Genomic DNA, 25,503 nt, shown 5'->3' on the forward strand with positions numbered 1-25,503 from the left:
CGCTGCCAAGCGGCAGTCCATTCTCAGGTACAAAACCCATTCTCAGGTGCACTCTCCAAGCAACAATAATGGTAAATAAGATGAAAAGCAATTTCCCATTGCAAAACAATTGAGGTCGAGCCGTCTCGGTCGGTATAAAGGTTAGTAAGACGTATTGCTCTATCGTTGAGCAACATGCTTCAACTGTAACTAATAAGTAAATACCTGAATTACCTCCGCATACTGATAAGATGAATGTTCGAATGCATTCAACATGTGTAACGTGAATATAAGCCAGCTTCCTTTAGAAAATCCTCTCCAAAAACATCTCCGCCCTTAGGTAGATAGCTCTTCTGGTCTTTGCCGTATTCAAATAACCTAAACCTAACAAAATACATACAGCTTACCAGCTTATATATTTATTCTCAAAATTCTGTAACTTTTTAAACAAACATATGAAAAGTATTATTTCTAGTTATATTTAAGTAAATCTCTAGAAATTTGATAAAAGAATAACGCAGAAGAATAACGTTCATTACCTGCAAAATAATAAATTTTTATCTCCATCGTTTCTTTAAACGTGTTTTCAAGCACTTACACAAATTTAGAAACTGCAAAAACTTACTGCAGAAAACAGCAAACTAATTTTATTTTTTATTTTTTGAACTTCACGAAGTCACACAATAGAAAAACATAAAAAATGCATGTTATAAAAAAAGAAGAAACATTTTATACAGTTAACTGCATTATATCCAATGTGATATGTTTTCCAAAACACTGATAAATAGAAATTTTTATGCTCAATTACAATGCACAGACCAATAAGCAATGTTGAAAAACAAAAAGCAAACTGGATATAAAATTCTGCAAATCTTGTCAATGCGGATGGATAGTTTGGCTTCATTAGTCAATCGGTTAGTCAAAAAATTAACAACAGAATTCACATCATCTGTATTTCCTGCAGCTTTCTGAAAAATAAATATTAAAATAAGTGTTATATATGTTAATATGTGAGAATAAAAAACAGAAAAACCATATTAAGGCTCCAATCGAATGCTTACCAGTTTACAACAAGAACTATGTTTTATAACCTAAGGCTGAAAAAATGTACTACCATTCGTCATATGTGTTTGAATAATGCATACTTACTATTTTCAGAACCTAAACTATACATCATTGTTCTCTTTTTTAAGTAGGGAACGTTTATATATATTGTAATTTTCTGGTACTTTCTAGTGAACTACCTACCTAAGCACTAGAAGCATCATTATGACAATTCTGTCCGTACTTTTAGCATGGTTAATTTAAATTTTCAACTATTCGGAAAATATTACGATCATATACACTTTAAATTCCAGTCATCTGACATTCGCAGCCTTCAAAACGCTTCATTAGAAAAAATGAAAACGTAAAGCAAGTGGAACTTATACATGTATGAAAAGGAAAATCACGATCTCCAGTTACTTTTTCTAATTTTGAAGAATAATAAACAAATAAAAAAATCTGTCTCACTCGCTGTGCAACCGATTATTGTGCATTCAATTACTATATAATTTAGAAGCATTTTCTATGAATTACACTGATAGTGTAGATGCTCATGCAAATCATCAATTGAACGTATTGGAAGTTGCACCAATCAGATATGCTGCTAAAGAATGAAATAAAGTTATAAATTAGTAAGAAATGCATTAGTTGTTTTTGATTTATTATGACTACACGTATCAAGTCGTCAAAATCAGAAATATTATGTCTAATGGCAATAATCTATGATTTGCCAAGCCTCGTTGGAAATAGCTTACATATGTTTCTTAGATTGGGAATGCCCACCAGCGGCCGAGCGGTAAAGTCGCTGAACACTGGTAGTTCGGTCCGAGGTTCGAATCCCGCGAACGGGCTGGCTGCATGGGCGTTTTCGTGGTTTTCCCCATGTGTAACGTGTATACGAGCCAGTTTCCCTTAGAAAGTCCTCCACGAAAGGCATCCCTCCCCTTAGGCAGATAGCCCTAGTGTGCTTTGCCATAATTGAATACACCAGAATACACCTTAGATTGGGAACACTTGCTAAGCCGCCTTGGCGGTGATTTGGTTTTATCATGAGAAAGCACGCTGTGGGTGCGAAGTATATTATTTTTACTGATAGTTATTTTTATTTGTTAACCTTTCCTGTCTTTTCGGATTTCTCTCGCGTTTTCTCGCCAGGATGTAATTTAATCAGCGTGAATGAGATTAATCAGCGTGAATGCGAGAGTATTTAAACTGAAGTAGCGAAAGAGTGTGTCTGAACCTGGTATCTCCATTGAAAGCGCAGGAAGTTAATTCTACCCAGCTGTTTGAATTATGAATCTCGGCTTCCTATTCTTGCCGCCGAAACTAGTAGATCGCCGGTGTAGATTTCCGAGTCAACCTGCTCGGGTTAGGTAGAACTGTGTAGTCTTTCACTTCTATTTACCTTTGAATTTAGTTGTTTTAAGTTCCTAATACAAGTGGTAGGGGACTGTGGAAGCACGTAAGTTCGCGCCGTCGAATTATTGTGTTCAATAAAATGGTCTTTAACACCTTTCCCCTGTTGTATTCATCTTCGAATCTTTGTGAAAAGTCGCAACATAGACTTCAATTAGATCTAGTTACAGAGTATGTTAGCAAAGAAAACTAGATCCCACAAGGGTTTCTGCCTAAAGTGGAGTTACGCTTTCGTGGAGGACCTTCAAAAAACTGAAAGGCTGAGCTATAGTTCTTTCTCGGAAATAGACGAAAAGTTCCACTCTTACGCTTTTCAGCCTTGCTGTTAGATAGTTTACCATTAATTTCAGCTGATTAAAAAAAAGCACTAAATTTTCTTGCTGTTTGATTTTCGAAAATATGTCGTATTTCAAATGGAGCCATCAGTGTTGACTTATCGAGAGAGAATTACAGCGTGTTTTTGATATTATTGCTTCTACTTTAATTATGTAATGTTTGTGAGAATGTGAGATATAACCTTCTTTGCTATTATACAGTTAGTATGATCTTACTAGTAAACCTGGCGACTTCTCGCACAGGCGTGAAAGTTAGCAGCACAGAAGAAGAGTAAAATACACTCTTTATTATTCATCAAACTCTTAATAAAAATGCACGTACTTCGAGCTCACGATAACACCGATTACTTGCGATGGGAACTTAGGAATAATTTAACAATAAATTTAAATAATAAAGAGTAGTGCTAGACTACTTAAGACTAACAGGCTGACTCAGCAACCTACACCCGTGATAGGCTTTAACTAAATGGCCGGAGGGCCCACCAGCGGCCGAGCGGTAAAGTCGCTGAACACTGGTAGTTTGGTCCGAGGTTCGAATCCCGCGAACGGGCTGGCTGCATGGGCGTTTTCGTGGTTTTCCCTATGTGTAACGTGTATACGAGCCAGTTTCCCTTAGAGAGTCCTCCACGAAGACATCCCTCCCCTTAGGCAGATAGCCCTCGAAGCTTTGCCATAATCTCACACACACACACACACACTAAATGGCCAGAAGGCGTATCAGCAATTCGGAGTAACAGCAGAAAGGACAAGTAACAATGAACACTAGGCTAGCGAAATCACGCTCTGACAAACTTTCTCTTTTCTCCCTTTTAAATACTATTTTCACTTTACATTAAATTGCATCCTGGCTAGGAAATGCGAGGGGAAGTTGAGGAGTTCAGAAAAGATAAGTAAAAGTAGTGGTTATTCATATTAAGGGAAACCCCTACAAGAGGTCCTAAATTGTATGTCGTGTTTTTAAAGTTCTGGCATCTTTTACGTAACTTCAGACATTCCACAATATGTGCTAAGTAAAATACACAGATAATGCTTATGAAATATGAATAATAAAACAGCAAAAGTTAAAAGCATTTAAATATAAATTCACTTTAATAAAAATTGAATTCATACTTTTGCTTTTAAGTTAAGCTCAGGAGATATTTCAGGATCTTTCACGAATTTCCTTTCTGCAGACTTCTCTTCTTTTTGTGAGATTAGGCTGACTGCTATCAACTCCAAGAAAGCTGCAAACACAAGAGATTCACATACTGCTATCCAAACGTCACTGCCTTTCGTATAAGGAGCAGGTGGGATATAATCATTCACTTCAGAACCAAGTGTTACCATAAAATAAAGGATGACAAGCAGGAGTGTTAATCTCATGGTCATCGCTTTAGGTTTTATCCAGAAAGACAGCCAGGCCAGAAGAACCAAGATGATAAAAGGAATGTACAGTCTTGTTACAAAAAAACCTAATTTTCGCTGGAAGGTTAGATTCACCTGAAGAGAGGAGTATTCACCTGTGAAATAAAATTAGTAAGTAATTTAAATAATTTTAATGTAAAAATTCGCTGACAATTCATGATATGCAAAATATAACAGATCCATACATTTCTATGACTGGTACGCAAAAAACAGGCTGAACATCCCAGCGTGATCTCGCGTTCTTTTAGAAAATGCCTAGAAAATAGCACTTTTAATTCCATGTCTTATTAACATATGTGTTTATTAATTTTCAAGACTGGTGTTAAAGAATTTGTCTTCCAAATCTCTAATTAAATGTCAATCTGAGCCCTTAGAACATTTGTTCTTCTTATGGTTTTATGTATAGCAAACTAATTCAACACTAAAGTAATTCGATAAAATAACGTCAATATGTGTACAGTTTGGTTGCTTGCAAAGCGTGCAATAATATTTGCATTTGATTTCAAAGTTACTAATAGTTAAAAGTACACATTTCTATTATTCAATATTAAAACTGCTTCGGAAATTCAGTTTTCTTCTAATAAACTGCTTATTTCATAGAAGTGAAATTTTGGTTAATAGGTTTGTTTAACTTAAATCAAATCATAATAGGTAGAGAATTCATTTTCGGTCTTAATGAAAGGTTTCAAAATTACTAAAAAGTAAGAAAACAATTTTATTAAGCAAATTCAACATTTGCATCACGCATGACTTTTTTCTTCCAACTTAGTTGTACAAAGAAAGATCTAAATTTATAACAAATCCAAGTTTATAACAAATAAATCCAAATTTATAACAGTTCAAACTTATAACAGTATCCAAATTTATAACAGTGCAAATAATCTATGAAAATAATGTGCCAATAAGATCCGCAAAACCCTTCTGTGATATAAATTGGTGGCATAAAGAATTACGAATTCAGAAGCACATGACGAGAGCCTTAAACCAGAAAATGAAATCAATTACTGACGATAAACTTAGACATCAAGTAATTAATTTTAAAACCAAAATGATGATTCTCGAAGCTAAATTAAAAAGCTCGCATAATTATTTTTCAAATAATAAAGAAATTTATAGCACCTTATATAAGATTGCCAGTATCAAAATATTTACACCTTCTCAAATCCAATTTCCTTCAAATTTGCTTTTCATTTCTGCTGACATTCAGGACGCCACTCTCTCAATCCCAAATAAAAATCTTCCTAAAGGATGATCCAGCTGAAGATTCAACTTCTCCAAATATAATCCACAAATTCAATAAGATTCCGCAAACAAATACTGATATCCCATTCACAAAACAAGAAATAAAGCATATAATTAAAACCCTGGCTCTGAAAAAGGCACCAAGCCTAGATGAGCTCGATAACCATATTATGAAATTAAACAATCAAGCTCATTCTGACGTAATCTGTAATTTTTGCAGTTGCTGTCTATAATTCTCAACTTTTTCTGTTTATCTGAAAATTGGAAATATCATACTTTTCAATAAGAAGAAAAACACAGATGAACACGAATATTATCGTCCGATAAATCTTCTCCCAGTCTTTGGAAAGGGTTTGGAGGGAACTCTCATTGGAACATCTCATAAAATTTCTTGTTTACAGCAAAACCTTAATAAGTAATAACCAGTATGGATTCCGAAGCTTACTTTCAACAAGTCATGAAATTAATTCATTTCTTCAATAAGTCAACAACAATAAAATCAATTAGCTTTATTCTGCATTAAAAGTATGTCTTGCCTTAAAACTAGCCTTTGGTTCTTTACGGTGGCCAACAGTTATACAATCTCTGAGTTAATTTAAATGCCCTCAAAATTTGTTCCTAATTATTCAAGATTATTTAAGAAACAGTAAAAGTATGATATTTTACAACACTTACTGAAAATGCACGTAATCAATTCAGAGAATATCCCCAAGGCTCTTGCATGATTAAAGATCTCTGGAATATTAGTGTCTTTCCATGACTAAGCCACACAACAATTTTTCCAGTCACAGAAGCTATTGTTTTTGTTACAGACGATCGCACCAGAGATATTTTACAGGATAGTTATAACGAAGCACAATTGCAATGAAGACATTTTACCAACTTCACAATATTAAAGAACTGCAAGCCTCATATGATGAGTCTGAAATCATAGTAATATCCATAAACCGGGATAAAACATATCCAAAGTTTTAGCTCTTAAAAACTGTTAATCCAGAGTTCAAGTCTGTGAATACAATCAAGTGCCTTGGATTAACAATCAACAATAAATTCTCCGAGATTCTTTATCTAAAAATACAAACTTCACACAGCTTCACTAGCTAATAACTGCCCACGACGTATACATGGATATAACAGAGACTTAAATCCCCAGTTAACACGGATTCTTCTAAAAACAGTTATATCAAGAATGTTAAATTACGGAGTCGGAATTTGGGCGCAGCCAATGACTCTGTGGACGATTATGTGTTTAAATTCAATTCAAAGGTTACTCTTTTATTACTCGAGCGTATTACACAACTTCAAATTTAACAGCCAAATCTTTCTGCCATATGAAAAGGAAAATAATCCCAGTCTTATTCAACCAACGCTTCGCTCCAACAAAATTAAATTCCCTTTGTCTGATTAAACTTTAGGTTGTTTGTCTCCAACTGCATTTACAGATGGACCAAAAATTGAAGAAAACGTAAATTAAGCAGTCTATTTTCTAATTTTCGCTTCAAATATCATCACATGGAAAGGTCATCTCCTTAATGATAATAGTATATTTTCCACACTGAATTGTCAGCCATAAAAGCAATAACTGAAGTAGCCATTCTCAAAAATCTAAACGAATTTACCATAAAATTTGACTCGTCAAAAAATGAAGGGGAGCCTATGGCTATACGTTCTGGAGAATTTATATTTTGCAATTGAAGTGCTGAAAATTTTTTAAATTTTAAAGGTTAATACAAGTTTACAGTAATAAGTATAAGGGAATTCGGAAGATTGTCAAGATATATTAAAAATTGAAACAATGATTTATAAAATAACTCAAACAAGAACCTTTGAAAGATAAAATAAAAGAAACGGAAAGCTGCATAACCGTCGTTGCAACATGATTTCGGTGAAATAAAAAGTTAAATAATGAGAAGAAAATATATAGACAGAATTTTGTAAAAAGTTAAAAAATTAGAAGAAAATATATAGCTAGACTTTTTTAAAAAGTTAAAAAAATGAGAAGAAAATGTAGCTAAAATTTTTTTCGCTTTTCACGTTTTTCTCAAAACGAGATTTTTCAAAATTTAGATAGATTTTTCTAAAATTCTATCCATAAAACAAACCTTAAATTTTATTTCATATTGCTACTTCCCTAAATGTATTGAGTGAACCAATTTAAATTCATCTCCAAGAAGAAACGAATTACCGAGACCCAGAATTTGCTAAAAAATATGCTACATTTTTCTCCCAAGAATCGAAATTCCTTCGAATTAAAAACTTTTTCCCAAATTTTTACCTTTTCTTATTAGAGTAAATATAGGTTCACTTAAATTTCTGAACATATCTGCAAATATCAATGAAAATTCGAAGTGATTCTATGCATAAGAAAACTTTATAAGGTGTTTTCTCCCTCCTCTCCGCATGCCTTCGTGGTGTAACTAGAAGTACGCTCGACGTGTATTCGGAAAGTCAAGAGTTCGTATCACGGCGACTGCAGTGAGGATTTCTTCCGTTTCCTGACTTCGAAAAAATTTATGAATGACTTTACAAGTGGCGCGCGATCTAACAACGTGTAGAGGATAAATCGTCGCCTCTTTTCCTTGAGAAAACAAGCCTTGGTGGTGTAAATGGAAGCACGCGCGACGTATTCGGGAGATCCGAAGTTCGAATCCTGGCGAGAGAACTGCACATTTTGCATGTTCTAACATCGATATAACGTGATGATTCTACAAACTTTCATGTGTGCTTAAGGGCGATCATATGTCTGAAAGCTGTCATATTTTAGCTGTGATATATAAAGCTGTCATTACCTGTCAAGATTGTTCCCAAAAATGTTAGATTGAGAATAAAAATTATAATTTTACTTTAACATAATATTAATAATGTGTAGTTTCTATAAATAAATATTTTGAATCTGCAATGAGTTTTGCTAAAAATATGGATATTATTAAGGGAAAATTTCACTTTTTGTTCTCTGCCAAAAAGGTCTTATTCCCCTTAAAATCTGGACAAATAGTGTATTTCGCTAAGCTTTGACTAATTCATAACGATGTCGATTCAGTATCAATATCAATGTTGGCTTTTTTTTTTCAGGGAGGGGTAAGCAATATTTTTTTCAAACGACTTGATAGTGCAAAATCCGTTATGTCTGACCCTTCTGGAAATAATGAGCTTTGCACAAGCTAATAAAAACGCTCTACTCATGATGTGTGTTTTTCAGTCTGGCCTTTGCAAACTACTATTAAAGTTCTTTGATATCAGTTACCTTTCTTTCTCTTTTTCATGTTCTTTCGAGATTAGGATTAATCATCCAAACTCAGTCTTTAAGAATTTTACTGTTTTTGTTAGTTGCAGAAGTTTGAAGGAAATCGCATTTTTCAACAAATTTAAATTTTCAAATAATGAAAGTTTTTCTTTGTGGTATAACGCATCCATTGGTGAAACTAACATTATAACTAAAGCACTACCAATTTTCTGTGAGCACATGGTGAAAGACGCCACCGCTTATCTTTTACAACAAAAGAATACAACTCAGTTATCTCTTAAGCCCTTGTTTTATACATCTTTTATATCTCCTGCATCTCTCATTTTTCCCCTTTTTTCTCAAGCCTTTTTAACAAGAAATTGTCTATGATTTACGAAGACCAATTAGAGTTTGCAAAGTAATCATCTTCTTCTGTGATATGTTGCCAAAAAAGACTATAACCAAAGAATCTCGAGTAAAACGACTATTTTTTCCTTTACTACGAAATGAACTACGAAATAAACACATTTTAGGCAGGTAATCAATTCTTTGAAGTGAAAATCATGATTCTTCAATGTGAATATTTTAACATGCTAAAACAGAGTTTCTTTTCGTTCTGGTGTTAAGACTTTTATAGGTGACTCATTCCTGCAATTACTGATTCTTAAAATAATAGCTACTCTGTTATAAATTACTTAAATTCTGTATACATGGTAGCCTTCATTTTGAGAAGACATAGGGAAAAAGCCCGGAAGATCAGTGAGGTATACCTATTTCGAAAGCAAGCTGATTAATATAAAGCAGCCTGGATATTAAATTAGTATAAATTTGCAATTTTTAGGCCCAGTTGTCGAATATTCTGTCTAGGTATAATATATCAGTTCTGTCTGTGTAAAAATAGCAGTTTTTGACACTTTTTTTCTTTTAATTATAACTTTTGGTTTGGACTGGCAATAAAAGGAAAACTTCCAGATTGTTAAAAATAACTTCTTGTTACGAAAACGTAGACCCGAATATAAACATGAGGTTTTTAGCAAAATAACTTTAATAATACACATTTTAGTTTTACATGGAACTATAGTTAAACCAAAATAATTTTAAAATAAACTGACATACTAAAAACCTGTTTCGATGTTGAAGAAGTAAAATTAAATATTAAATTTTAATTTATAATAATCTATTCTGTCGTACTTGCTCGTTTCATTGAAACACATATTACACAGGTAAATTTTGGACTACATAAAACAGGTTCGAAAGGAAGTAGCATTGATTTTTTTTAACTACGGGACTTTGTAGTCACCCTTTAGAGCTGAGTAAAGTCTGACTTGAGAGGTGTTTACTGTCAAATCAGGCCAATTACAATAAAATAATAGCCAATAACTAAGAGAAAAAGACAGAGAGAAACTGCTTGAAGTAAATCAATGCAATTATTACGTTATTTAGAAATACGATTATAGCCCAGTTGGCGATATTACTTACCGTGAAGGGGACTCATACACCTTAAACCCCTCATGATCTTCGAATATGTGACTGTTGCAAGAATTGGGATATTTTATTTATTTTAAAAGCAATTACTTCCAACTTTTTACAGCTGACTACATAATATAGCTGCTTTAGAAACTAGTAACTAGAAAGTGTGTGTTGCCACAAATAGTTTTGTAATTTAATCCGCTTTGTGACAAAAGTTTTCGCCATGTTTTCACCTTGCGCGCATATTTTAAAAATGGTTAATGGTACATACTTGAAATTAGATGGAATTCTTTATATGGGCACTATTTTTTAACTGAACCAACAATCTGATGAATATTTTAATATTGAAAAATTTTATGGATGAAACCATTACAAATTTTGTTAATAAAATACATTTTATAAATTCAAATCAAAATAAAATAAAAATTTAACATGAAATTTTTAGAATTTTAGGTTCACAGTAGTTTCCAAATGTTATAAAAGCTATATATTAAATATGGAATTAAATTATGAAACAGAATATTTTAAACTGTGCGCGCAAGTTGGAAATATGACGAAAAATGTTGTCACAAAGCGGATTAAATTATAAAAATATTTGTGGCAACACAAACTTTCTGATTACTATTTTAGAAAGCAGCTATATTATGTAGTCGGCTGTAAAAAGTTGGTAGTAATTGCTTTTAAAATAAATATGTTATCTCAATTCTTGCAACAGTCACCTATTCGAACATCTAAATGGGTTTTAAGGTGTACGAGTCCTCTTACCACCAGTTTGTTTTTGTTTTTTTTTTATATTTTTTTTAGATAAGAGTTTTCTGGTAATTTGTATATTTTTCGCTGACTGCAAACTTCAGTAGTTTCTGTATGCAATTACTTTTAAATAGGCCATATAATAAATTTTTGTTTTATATATTTATAAGAAATTTTCTCCTTCCTCAACTTGTGCCTTCGTGATGTAATTGAAAGCGCAAGTGGCTACAAATCGAGAGGTTCGATGTTCAAGTTTCGGCATGGCAGCTCTAATTTCTCATCGTTTTTGGTCCGAAATATACCCAGTGACGCCCGAAATAAAATGGGGGTGGGGGGACGATAATTCTTCATCACCTGAATTTGGCAACTGGATCCCCTCTTTTCTAGTAACCTTTCAAATGTGTGAGATTATAAGGAATTCTTCCCTTCCTTACCGCGTGCCTTCGTGGTGTATTTGCAAGCACGTTAGGCTGGCAATCCAGAGATCCGATGTTGTAGTTCTTGCTAATTTCTTATGTTTCTTTCTCGGTAAGTAATAAATCTAATGATTCCAAAAATTCTATCATTATTTTAAGTTTTCATTATCTGATGTGATAAATCGCTGAAAGATAGGATTAGGTTATTTAAATATGGCAAAGCATACGAGGGCTATCTGCCTAAAGGAAGGGATGCCTGTGTGGAAGTTTTTTTTAAGAGAAATTTCCCCGTATTCACGTTACACATAACGAAAACGAGGAAAATAAATAGTGTAGCATTTGCTGGGAATGAACCCAAGTCGAACTCCCAGTATTCAGCGGTCTTAAACACTCAGATACTCGTGGCCAAACCACTTGAGAAATAAATTTGGCAAGGGTAATAAATTTTTCAAAAAATTTTATTATGGGTGACAAAAAAAAAAAGAATATCAGAACTTAAATGAGCACAGATTTTGCTTCAATTATTCATCTTAGCTTAAAGGTTGAATTATAATATGCATGCGTGCCTAGTTCTGTCTTTGAAACTAATGTGACTTACTTATTTTCAAATGGGGATCTGAAATTTTCTTAACTGAACTGAGCTTGCGATATATTACAATCTGTTAAGGAATAAACAATCTTCTTTTAAAGGATAAAAATTTCCTACTGGAATATGTATTAATGAAAAATATTTTTTATACTTGTTACCAGTTTGATAATACGGAGAAAATTATATTTACAAACAATTAAAATATATGCAAATTCTAAATTTAATAAAGACATTGTTAAACTATACCATCAATAAATCAATTCAAATAATGCACCACGAAATTTTCATTTATAGTCATAAAGTATAAACTTCTACTCATCTTTCTTTTACAAAATGCCGTAATAAAAAAACTTGTTTTGGATAACTAATATTTGAACTTTAGACGTTGAACGACTGATGTCAAATTCGTATTGAAAGTTTTAAAACAGATTTTTAAATTTCTAATGATGTGTAACTTCTATGGTACCTAGAGATAATAAATGACCATTTCAAATAATAACCATTTTAGAGAACGTGATTTCTTTACTTATTTCTTAGAAAATAACTCAAAAATTAATAATTAAATAACTGTTTCCTCATCTTTGAGTTTGAAAATCCTATTAGGATAAAATAACTGAAGAAAATCGAATTTAAAATGTTTATAATAGTGTTCTAGTGATATTACACTATGTGTCTGAGAATTCTAAATTTTCTTTCCTTGGCGCAGATATATTAATAGAGTTTCTCAAGAAATATGCAATGTGAAAATGCAGAATATGCGCTTACCAAATATGCGATGTAATACATTGAAAATTTAGAAATTACATTATGAAGATTTTGGGAATTAAATGGTACCAGATAGCAGCCTATGTAATTTGTTACCTGTATCTCTCGGGATACCCATACTCACCAGATAAATAGACTTCTCGTTTTGCGCCTGGTTTGACATCTATTAAATCAAAATCTTGAAGGCCAATATTTTTGCTTACTGACATGAAATCAGGCTTTCTACTATCCCAGTCAAGCTCAATATGACTTCTTTGGTATCCATCTGTAAAAAGCATACTTATTAATTAAAATAATTATACTTACGAAATGGGACACAAATTAGAAAAACTATAGAGAATATTACTATTTGAATTTTTTTTTTTTTTTTTTTTTTTGCATTTGAGTAAATTGTTGATTTTCAGAATTGCATATAAATTTTATTGCGCACTTTCTAGGTAAAATAGTTCAATGAAATCAATACTCCTTTTCAATAAAGTATGAAAAAATAACTCACAACTTTCAATGTTAAATGTACACTTCTGAGTATCGTGAGGGTATTTTCTGAAATCCATCGGACAGCTAAATGTGATGCTTAATCTGCAAAATTACCATAAAGAAACTGAATGTGATTATGTTAATAATGCAATCATAATAATATAAAAGATATAATTTACTGGAATAACAGTAAAAGTCACTGGCGATATTTCTTTTATAATCATTAGTTCAGTAGTATAGGTTAAATGAAATATCTCCTGATGATATTAGGAAAAACTCGGATATCTGATGCTGGATGTAGCCACTATATTAGAACTCTCTTTGATTTACTGAAACAGAAATACTACTATCAACATTTATGAATTTATTGTGTCATAAATAGTTGAAAATTATAGTGAATCTACCCAGTAATAACATATAGCTGAATTTGTATATCTAAATTATGTTTCAATAAATCAGTCTGAACAATAACGGCTTTTTAAGGATAATTATTTGAAGTATTAGTCATAGCTTACTTTATCTCACTTAAATACCTGGAATAAATATGGGTATTAAAACTCAGACGTTTATATGTTTTACTCTGCATCTGCGTAATAAAATATTTATTAAACATCTTTTCTGTCATTGCATGTTGTATGATTTCCCTTAGTTCAATTAACCAGTTGTTCAAAATTTTTTTATCTTTTCTGAACTCCTCAACTTTTCCTCGCGTTTCCTCACCAAGATGCTAATTTAAAGTTAAGTGAAGTGACTGTTTAAACGGGTGAATCTTGAAGTTTATTCAGGGCTTGTTTTCGCTAACCAGCTCACATTACGAATATGTCCTTGCTGTTAAGCGGAGTTGCTGATATGCCTTTTTGGTCATTTAAATAATTATCACGTCGGATAGGTTGTCGAGTCAACCTTGTTAGCCTTAACCAGTGGCGGCTCGTAATAAGCACTGTGGAACTGCAGCACCCCCTATTTCCACTTATTATTATTTTTAATATTTAATATAGTGTGCCCTTTAGTCTTTAATTCTTTCTTTATACTTTTACAATACATAATCCTTAAGCTTAATGTTAGTAGCCATCCCCCACTTTGTGAAAAAGGTACGAAAGTCTTTGTTTGGAATTGCGCGCTTCACAGTTCCAGCGTCGTGGTGTTTGGCTGTTCTGCGCATGCGCACACAGAAACCAGCACGCGAGCCGGATAGAGAGAAGAGCACTGTCGCTCTTGCAGTGCCGAAATTCTGGAATGTTGCTGAAAACGGGATTTCTTTTTACTCCGCGCGTGTGGTATTCCTCCAAAAGGTGGAACTTCATCATACGGACCATAAACAGAGGTCATGAAAATGTGCAACTTTTAAAAAATTGTCTTACTGAAATTCAGTCAACATCAAATGCAGATCAAACTATTGCAAAAGCAACAGGAATTTTAAAATATCTAAATGATGATAATTTCAAGTTTTGGTTAGAGATTTTTTATCAGATACCTTATGTTGAAATAATATACAACTAAATGCAATCCAGAGAAATTAGTGTGTTTAAAGTTTTCAAAACTGCTATTTTAGAATTAAGAAACTCAAAGTACTGTAAGAATTTTTCAAAGACACTGATGGCAGAAGCTAAGGAAATATGTGACGTTATACTATGTATTGATATAATGCACAGATATTCTTCCACTAAACACTTAGCAGCTGCTAAATTGTTTAACAAGAAATGCTTAGTTTTAGGAATGACCATTCTACAGAAGAAATAATACTGACTACTGAAGCATATCCAATGATTGGCAAAGAAAAGCTTGAAACTGAACTAAAAGTATTCTATTGTAGGTCTGATATCCATGAATACTGCAAATTAATTGAGCTAATGAAATTTATCTTCGAAAATAATCTAGATGATGTTCTTGGTGAAATTACGAAACTGATAAAAATTCTCTTGAGAGTTCCCGTGACTACATCAGAGGCAGAACGCTGCTTTTCAAAATTGAAAAGAATGAAAACTTTTCTAAAATGCACTAGGAATTACTAGGAAAGACTAAATGCGCTTGCATTGCTTTCAATAAAGAAAAATTTCCTCAGTTGTCATCCAGAGATCAAGGAGAAAATTATTGATCTTTTCGCGGAAATTAAAACAAGAGGAATGGATTTCATTTTTAAATGACTAGACAAAGATTGAACTGTAATAATTTTGGTTAAAGTAATTAAGAAATGTTTAATTTTTTTCTTGTAAGATTTAAAGAAGTTTCAAAATAAATTTTCTTTTTATACATGTTTGTTTCCTTTTACATAATTTTAAAACAAATGTTAAATTTATTTGGAACAGTACCCCCACTAATTTTAGCCACGAGCCGCCACTGGCCTTAACTTAAAGTGCTAGTCCAGCACTACTCTTTACCTTTCTACCTTTCCTACTGTCTAATGTTTACCTTTCTACTGTCAAACTTCAAACATCTTCTTCACTTTCAAAGGATGACAATTTCTTATAATTTCTATGTTTCTTATCGTTATTAAGTAAATCATGAGTACAAACATTCTAAAATGGCATTTTATTTCGATAACAGGTACTTTCTCACAGACAGTTGTGTGTTGTGCTTTCCACCATTATGTTCAGGTTTAAATTTAGAAGTTTTTATTGAAATCAATATGAAACAGGATTATTTACAAGAAGCTTAATAATACATGTGTGAAAACTTTATTACAAATTAAATATTTATATGCAATATGTTTATTTCATTTAAAGAAATATTAAAGTATTATAAGAAAAAATGATAATAAAATTTAAACTTTTTTTAACAAATGACTCAATTTCATTTTGAAGATCATTACAGAATCTTTCTCATTTTCAATGTTTCTAATCCAAAACCATGCGCTTGGTAAGTATCATATACAGCAAGAAATTTTTGTTATTGGAACTGCTTATTTTTACTGAGTATTTCTGACTGTTAATATATTTTTAAAAAATTCGGTTAATCGAATAACATGCTGGATGTTTTTATGTTGGTTATTTTTGTATTACAAACAGGTTGTTGCATTAAATGGCTTTAAACGTGTACGTTGCGAGCATTAAAAATTCGTTCTCGCTATACAATGAATTATTTAATCAATCAACGTAAAAAAGTTTAGCTTCTACTAAAAGGGAAAAATTGAATCAATAGAGAACAAATAAATTTCATTACTATGAAACAAAAGAATCCGAATATATGCATGTTTTCGAGATGCTTCCAAGATTCTTACTCCTCATTATAGTTGCCACAAATGCACTGGCCAATAGTCGAATCCAGGATAACTTCCCGGAGAGCAGGTGCTTGTTCTAGCTGAGCAATTCATACTCAGTAATTGTCCTCAGATACTGAGTAGTTCTAAACTCAGTAATTGTCATCAAGTAAATTTTACTGAGCGATCTCGAATGATTTCTCCCTTGATTCTTGGATTACATTTGTTAGATCATATCAAACAACACTGCGCTTTGACCTTGGATTTCATTAAATGAGTGGCTCAGATCTGGTGCTTTGTAAGCTCCCACCTTGCGGTGTTCATTTCGATTTCAAGAAAGATCGAGTTTTCGTTAAAGGAAATTGCCCACGAACGCGTTTTTCGAAATAGAGGGAACCCTTCTACTTGGATTTCTAGCAAATAAAAGACTGATTTTTAATGACCATCTATTTTCTCATATTCAGATTTAGATTTGAAAGCATGAGATTCCTTGCCAATCCAAATTCATTTAAAGATTAAATGACAAAATATGTAGGATTGATAACTAGTAAAGAAGATTACTACAACTCAGTATCTTTCATTTATGTAATCTGCATCCTATTCTTAGTGACTATTTATATTTATTCTTCATTCAAAAGCAGGAGTGGTCTTCAGCTCAAATTACTATTATCAGTTCTAATTACTGTATTCAAATTAAGACCTTTTTCCTAAAACAGCTCAACAGTCAAAGATGTATTAACCACAATTCCTGAATTTTAATGCTTAGGTCATCACTTAAATTTAATACACAGAATGATTTTCTGTTTGTTTGGTTTATCTCTTTTGGAAAAGCGAGGTGTGATTATGTGCGGCGTATTTCAAAATTATTCAGAATTGTTTATTTCATCAAGGGATATTTTTATACATTACTTTGACTGAATTCATTAAAAAGAAAATTACTAAAGTAAAACATTTAAAATCATACCTTACACTGCACAGAACTTCACCATTCGGTTTTATACGAACAAATACGTTTGGACTAACTACGTTATGCATTATGCCCTCTTTTTCTTCAACAAAAAATAAATCAGGTTTCCAGATTTTTTCCACATCTCTCATATTTATGAAACTTAAATCTTGGTCTGAGAACTGTAGTCGTGAATCATTCCAAGATTGTCGAAAATAAAACTGAGCTCTGTAATCCTAAAAATAAAACAGTTTATTGTAACGACGAATGAACTGATCAATTAAGTTACACATAATCATATATATGTTACCGGCAATGTATGAAACATAGAATACCTATGCATTTTATATAATGCCGGATGATTTTAGGCAAAGTAGGAAATTTGAGAAATATTATATACTGTACCTAGGCTAAGAGTCAGGCACATGGAAAGTATACTGCGTTAAATTATGTTTGGGCGCTAGGATTTTTTTAATCATCTTTTAATCTCTCTCTTTATTTATTTATTTATTTTTATTTATTATTATTTTTTTTTAAGTTTACTATGTGCAATAATTTAATAGGTTACAACTTTCCTCCATGCAGGACCAACGATTTCACAGAAGCCCCATAAATATATGACAGTTGTGTCAGGATAAGCACCCGCATGTAGACATTTAGCAAGTCCAGAAAATCCACGGCAGTTAATCTTTACTTTATCTAACACAAGTTTCTGTCTATTCTAACAGCGATTCTTAACAGTCTTTTGATTGCTTCTTTGCTTAATTTTAAGTAGTTCCTAACAGGATACTCTTTCCCCGTACAACATCCAAGCTTATATGTAGACTTTATGAGGTTCTTAGCCGTCTATTCGGCTGCGTTCCCGGAGCAGGATGGAGCAGAGAGTACATGGTTTCTGCCAGGAAGATAACACACTGTGAGGCTAAGGCCAGGTCAGTGGTCTTCCTTGGTGGAGCTCACTCACTCACTGTACCTAGACATTCTATAGAATGCCAGATGCTCTTTGGGTAAAGTATGAAAAAACGTCTTGATAGGGCTAGTACTTGTATTTAAAGGACGCTCATTCCTTACAAAATACAAATGTTATTTTGAAGAAAACAATGAAACACTGTTATTAGAATTTTTTTCAAAATACGTAAAAATATTAGTGAGATGATCTTGGTACACAATAATAAATTTGTGTTCTCTATCTGGCTGACACTGAAAATCAAAAAGATCTACCTGAAAACGACAATTAAATTCAGAAAATATTATAGGTTTCACAACAGTACCTTTTTGGTTTTTCTATCAGGGCTCACAAAGATGTGTGTCAATATCATGAAGTATATTTGGTTTTGAAAGTCCTTTCAACATTATGTCCTCCGTGTCAAATAGACAAATGAATTTCATGCATTATGGGAAATAACTCACTCTCTGTGAAGTAATACTGTGTAGTACTGACGCCTTCTTTAACAGGATAAATGAGTTTAATTTTGTTTTCCACGAGCATCGCATCAAAGCGATTCAGCAACCAAACGTCCCATGATCCCTTCTTAGCAGTCATTTTTAACATTTTTAGCATCACTTATTCACTTTTGGTAAGAAATGTCGGTTCAGTTTCGGTATTAACGTAAGTTTCAGTTATTCGAAACGAATCGGAGGTGTATTTCATACTTTGTCGGTTTGTCATTTGGTATTCTATAGAATGCCTAGACAATGTGCGAAATGTTCAAACGTTTCATACATTGCCGTTCAGTTTTCTGTAATCTATAGAATACCTAGGTACTCTATAGAATGTCGGATTTCATACTTTGCAAATAACATATACAAGTAAATTTTCTTAATAACAAATAATTCTTTTTCTACAATACACAGAACTGCAGAAATAATACATACTACGTATTTTTTTATCATATACTATTTTGCCAGTTTTTGGCAAAACATGACTTTGCGAGTAGTTCTGTGCCAGAAAAAGTTTCCAAACAAATAAATAGACAAAGATACTGCATTGAATGTGGGATTTTTAAAAACCGTCTTTTACACGAAATCAAAGCAACTAAGTTGTTTTTATGAGTATAAATTCTACTGAACATGGCGTGCTGTGGGAAAACAATAAATCAGCCTGGATAGCATCTGAAATAGTTATAAAAATCACTGACTGAATTTGACGTTTTTTCATTTGTCGTTATGATAGAAATGCATCCCATAAAAGCACGATTAAGGGGAACATTTTTTAATATTTTTTCTTTTTAAACACTAAATCAACATTCCAGTCCTTTTATTAAGAAACAGTTCAGTCATTTAAGACTACTTAAGGAAATGTTTTTACCAAACATTTCTCTCTAGTTGGACATCCAGAAATCTGTTAATGGATTCCCGGCGATTTTAAATGTATACAAATTATGTCAGAAGTTGGAAAAGTGTTAGCTAAAAGCTCTGTTCAAAGGTGATTTCAGAAAGAGGGATTTTTTAAAATTAATTTAATACAGATCAGTGATAATGATGTTAATAAAGGTACCTCTTGTATAAACAGTCTTTTGTAAAATAGTAAACGTATCTCTTGTACAATATTTATTTACTTTAATCGGCATTAAAATTGAAGAGTACATTGCAATTAATGAAAATTTGTATGAGGAATAATTAAATCTGTAAATGAAAATTTTATGAGTAAAAATTAACATACTAGAAAAAATTCTGGGAATAGAGAACCATGGGAGAAGCAAGGTACTAATAGGAAAGACGCTCTTTGAAATATGCTAAAGCACTTAACATTCATTCAGTTTCTGAATTTATAAATCTTGCTTACAGTGCTTAAGTTTGTTAAAAGAGTGAAAATAGTTACTTTTCATTCGATCTGCGTATTTTCATTTTATTTATTGGCTTTCAAAATTATTCCCTTCTAATTAATCAATCAATTATGTATAATTATTATGTATATTTTTGCATTCTTATCAGAGGAGTTTTAATATGTGCATGCAAAACAATTAAACATAATAATACGTAATAAATAATACTGCTAGTGAACTTTGTACTTGAATTCCGGAAATAAGTCAGCGTGGCATTTAAATTGATAAATTGCCAACCCACACAGTTTAATTAATAATATACTTATTAACAAGCTAAATATATTTCCTTTAGTGTTTTCTGTATCTCCAAAACATACTGAGCCAGAAAACTGTTAAGTAGTTCCAAAACTGACATAAATGCTTCTGATCTTGTCAGAATTAAAGGGGTAGTAATTTCAAATAAGCAAGCAGGCGTGCTTCTCATAAAAAATGTAATAATACAATCTAAATAAATTTTAAATTTCTTAGTAATAACACTGAAGAACGCATTTGTCATTTTCTTATAATATTTAATACATTACTTGAATTCCAAAATAGCACGAGATGGCAAAGTAATTTAAAAATCAAATACTGAATTGTGCTCACCTTTGAAGCAATAAAGCAAATGAAACTTTTCTATATGCATTAAGGTATATCCGTCTCACTTTAATTAATGTTTGAAATATCAGTTTTTCATCCTCCTTACTAATTTAAGTTTGAAAAGTGCTTGTGTATTAGAAAGCGAGACACAGTCGCATTATTAGAAACTGGAAAATTGATTAAATACTTCATTTGTTTTTAATTTTTGAGGCAGATATCAAAATGATTTTCACTATTTGGAACTGGAAAGTTGATTAAATATTCCACTATAATCTTTCGTAAATTTCTGATATTTAAATCATAGTCGTTTTCATTATTTCATTTATTTGCTTATTTGTTTGTTTATTTTTATTTTTAAAAATTTCTTTGCGTTATATTTTTGTAAAACCTTTAATATTGGAAAATGCTAGAATTTTTCTGCTTATGATGACATGCTATTCTTTCGTCAAGATAACAAAATGGTCAACAAGGGAATAAAAATATTTTACAATTCTGAACTTTTTATTATAAGTATTATTTTTATAAGTAACCGAAGTTTGAGCCTACGTAAGCAGTATAGTGCAATTCCTTCATGTTGATATACTGCAAAGGAACTTAAGTCTACTATTTTTTTTAACTTATTCAGTCCTTTATGTTCTACGTAATTCATTTCTAAAGCTATTCATTTTTTTAAACATCGCTATACATCATATCCGTAACATAGTTTTCTATACATTATGTTTTTACTCGTGTGACTAGGTTAAGAAAATAGAGCGTAGAAAATCGTATAAAGTTTCGCCTAGTCAAAATGGTTTCCACGTGAATTTTTTTTTATCCCTGAATTAAACATCCATCTCAAACAAAGGAGATATTAGATAAATTTATGCGATTTGTGTCAAACTTGGTTTACGTAACCTTTCGGAACTTGCACTCCTAAAAAATTCTTCAATAAATTATCTAAGCATTTAACATTAATATTCTCTCATACATGATGCAAAAACGGACTTAAGTCCCATCCTTGACAATGTGTTTTATAAATTTATCCATTATCGAAATATTGTACGAAATTTTTATCTATATCATGCAACATTTTATTGAAATTAAAACTCTTTCTGTAAAAGATTAACCTACTTTATGTACAACTAAATCAGTTAACTGTTATGAAAAAGTACTAAGTTCTTACATATATTTAATGTAATGAAGTATAATTCACAGTTTTTTGCTAAGCTGAAAAACTTGACAATTTTTCCATATTTACTATACATGAATAAACAAAGGTCAGGTTAATTTCGGAATACATTTCGAAGAGGTACAATAGAAATCCTCGACATAAAAAAAAGCATCCTCTTCGGTAGTTTAGATTATTTTAATTGAGAGTTTTAATAGCAAATTTGAAATAAACGATTTCAGAAACGCGTTTATAAAGTATATATATATTTCTGTTTCAAATCTCTATCCTTCAATAATTTTGTTTCCTGATGTTCAAAGGATTGTCACAAGAATTAAGATTTATTCTCCACTCATTAAAATAAGATGGGAAAAATTAATCCGGAAGCAATTATATACTACTTTTATATAACTATCTTAATAAAAGACTTATCTTGCATCTGCTGAAAATATGCAAGGGCAAAAATTCTTATTTTCATATTTAAGATTTTGCCTACTCTTAGATAAAGGATAATAAATAAATATGATTTTTAATCAACTTGTGCATGCAAACAGGCACATGGAAAAGTGAAGAGAGAATCAGAACTGCGTCGGTAATTTTACGGGTATTGCCTAGCCGTACTACTGTACCTACTAGACGCACAGTCGACCAGAACTACAAGCCGTCCCAACAAGATTTTTCACATATATTCTTTACAGCAATGTTAACATGTTAACACGTTATCACATTGAATACACAGTTATACATCGATTATATAATTAATTATAAGGTATACAAAAGTTTCAATGATCTTAACATTTGGATATATTATTTACATGTAAATTATATTAAAACCGCAGATCTGAGTACAAATCACAATATTACGCTATGACATACTAGTTATGGCTAACCATTTATAACTAATTGCTACCATTAACAGTGGTGTAATGATACTTAAAGCATACTAACCAGCATCATACCATATATATATATGTAAAATAAAAATGTATGAATCAGAATTATAATATAACTATAAACATTAATTCTTCCTCTCTATTCTAATATCGTAATAACTTATCTGCATTGCGTCATTCAAATTAATCATGCGATCTTACGTAACCGTTAATACCAGATGCCTCTTGACGACCAATCACCGAATTGCAAACCAAAACTTTTCTCTTCGCGTGCTTCCATCTTTCATAACTACGCACTTCAGCTTTTGCCCTCTACACTGATAAGATGTAATTTCGCTGGCTTGCTTTCTATCTCAACAATATCAAAAATGTAAATCTTCTGTGGAAAGGCACGACTAGAGTGCCAAGTGATTGTGGCCACAAATATCAATTGGAAATAAAAATGGAATTAAAACTGCCTCGACTGCCAAGTTCTTTAAATACTACGCAATCAAAATTCTTCTTTAATATGGATCTAAGCACGCATCTACAGTGTTCCGTCTTTTCCTTTGTTTTTATTATGACAATTAAGTCGACAGGATCCTTGCGCTTTTAGCATTACAATTAAGCCGGTAGGATAGTTTCCTGCAGCCTGAAACCTCAATGGAAAATTTAATTCAGCTCTTCAAATCATCGTTTTGTGATAACTCCAAGATAATGTGAAAGAAGTGAATCATCAAGTTTATTTTTTCAGCTTTTAAAAAATAACAAATCATTCTTCTGCTGTGGTGTTTTGCAAGTGCTTCAAAAAATAATCTCGTGTAGTGTTTACGGATTGAAAGTAATCTCTCGATAAATTGAGAAGTTCGAATGCCTAGTGAAAAGGAAATCATCAGTGAATTACCGTTCAGGAATTAAGCATTACAGTGGGTTCAAGGTCGATCTGAGTTAGTGTTTGCAAGTATGTGCGACAGAAAATTATTTGCACTTCCGGTTTTTCAACAGCTCAAAAATTATTATATTCGTGTGAATCTAGCTCAGGAACTAAATTATTTAATATGCTGCGAATTCTATAGTTTTCATTTCAATTTTGGTTAAAATTTCTGCAATTTGTTTTGAGAAAATCTGAAATTCTTGTTCATTATTTTTTCTAATTTTTAATAATTATGTGTGAGCAAATTAAGTAACGAGTTTTAAGCTATTTAAATTATTCATAGGGAAGGATATTAAGATAAGTTTTTATGTTTTTGAAATTTTGTTGAGAATTTTGAATACGAATTTTATAATTATTCTAAAAATGAAGTAGGTGTAAAAAATAAGTGAAATTATTACATATACGTAATATGAAATTATGGTAAATGCATGTTAAAATTTATGGGTTATTGTGTGTTAAGTATAGTATGATGAGGGTGTACTGGTTCCTTCAACAGAGGCCTGTAATTACCTCTGTACAGTTATTCCTTTTACCCTCTTCAAGTAAGATAATGTTGGAGGCTCTCATTTTATGAGTGTGTGTAAATTTTTTATATGATTATTATTATTATATTTTTTTATTATGGAATGTATTAGTGCAGTTCTCAAAGGTCAGTTACCTTAATGCAAGGAACGGAGGCCTTTTCAAGTAACTGTCTAGGCACCCTGGGCCACCAGTGCATAGAACACACTGGTTAGCTCAAGAGGACAGCCCTATTGATGGATATGTTTGTTTAGAAGTATTGCGAGGCTTCCAGTTTGGTAAAATCAGGAATTGTAAATGAAAGATGATAACGGTGAAATCATAATTTCTGAAGCTTACTCCTATTATTATATGGTATTAAAATATAATTTATCAAATAGAAAATTAATATCATAAATATTTATGTGCATTACACTTCATTATAAGTAATGATTATGTAAAAGTTTATTTTGTGATATTCTGCGATAACAAGAACTTTCCCTGAAGAATTATGATTATGTGAACTCTCAAACAAAAAGACTTTTGGACTGAAATGCTGAAAAATTCAATAGGACTCTAAAAATTAAAAATTTATTTTAAAAAATTGATATTTATAAATTATACTCAAAAATTTTATGATTTATTTATTTTTATTTTTTTTACATTTGCTAGTGCTTTAACTCTTTCTCTTTAAAAAGGCTTCTCTGTCGCTACGCCTTTTTCTTTTTGAAGGGGGAATATGTAAAATAAAAATGTATGAATCAGAATTATAATATAACTATAAACATTAATTCTTCCTCTCTATTCTAAAATCGTAATAACTTATCTGCATTGCGTCATTCAAATTAATCATGCGATCTTACGTAGCCGTTAATACCAGATGCCTCTTGACGACCAATCACCGAATTGCAAACCAAAACTTTTCTCTTCGCGTGCTTCCATCTTTCATAACTACGCACTTCAGCTTTTGCTCTCTACTGTGCTAAGATGTAATTTCGCTGGCTTGCTTTCTGTCTCAACAATATCAAAAATGTAAATCTTCTGTGGAAAGGCACGACTAGAGTGCCAAGTGTTTGTGGCCACAAATATCAGTTGCAAATAAAAATGGAATTAAAACTGCCTCGACTGCCAAGTTCTTTAGATATTACCAAGTTCCCAAGCAGCACCGGAACGTTCCGAAAACGTTCAGAGTCCGTGTTATACCGTTCTATAACGGTGTTAGGTGTATTTAGAACGTTCTACATAACGTGCTAAAGTGGTGCGTGTAACAACCGTGTATTTAATACGTACATTTCGACGTACAACAATCGTGTTTTTTGAAACGTTCCCAGATTGAGTTATAAAATACGTTCGACATAACGTGCTAAAGTTGTTTATGTTAGAACCTTTTTCT

The 25,503-nt window shown here is 31.9% G+C and overlaps 1 protein-coding gene across 2 annotated transcripts in view; it reads right to left on the reverse strand.

Annotated features, from left to right (window-relative positions):
* Positions 1-620: 620 nt before the first annotated feature.
* Positions 621-25,503, reverse strand: part of LOC118198438 (glutamate-gated chloride channel-like) — an 89,525-nt gene continuing 64,642 nt past the window's right edge. For both annotated transcript variants that reach the window (XM_085809958.1, XM_085809959.1), the window contains 5 exons: positions 17,271-17,488; positions 13,130-13,212; positions 12,758-12,898; positions 3,885-4,273; positions 621-947 (listed from right to left, as the gene is read on the reverse strand). In XM_085809958.1, coding sequence (XP_085666084.1) covers positions 780-947; positions 3,885-4,273; positions 12,758-12,898; positions 13,130-13,212; positions 17,271-17,488 — 999 coding nt within the window. In that variant the 3' untranslated portion in view covers positions 621-779. The remainder of the gene's footprint in view (positions 948-3,884; positions 4,274-12,757; positions 12,899-13,129; positions 13,213-17,270; positions 17,489-25,503) is intronic.

This window comes from Stegodyphus dumicola, chromosome X2 (assembly GCF_044657685.1).
Source record: "Stegodyphus dumicola isolate Sdum_Otavi_A_Nest chromosome X2, ASM4465768v1".
Classification (NCBI taxonomy): Eukaryota; Metazoa; Arthropoda; class Arachnida; order Araneae; family Eresidae; genus Stegodyphus; species Stegodyphus dumicola.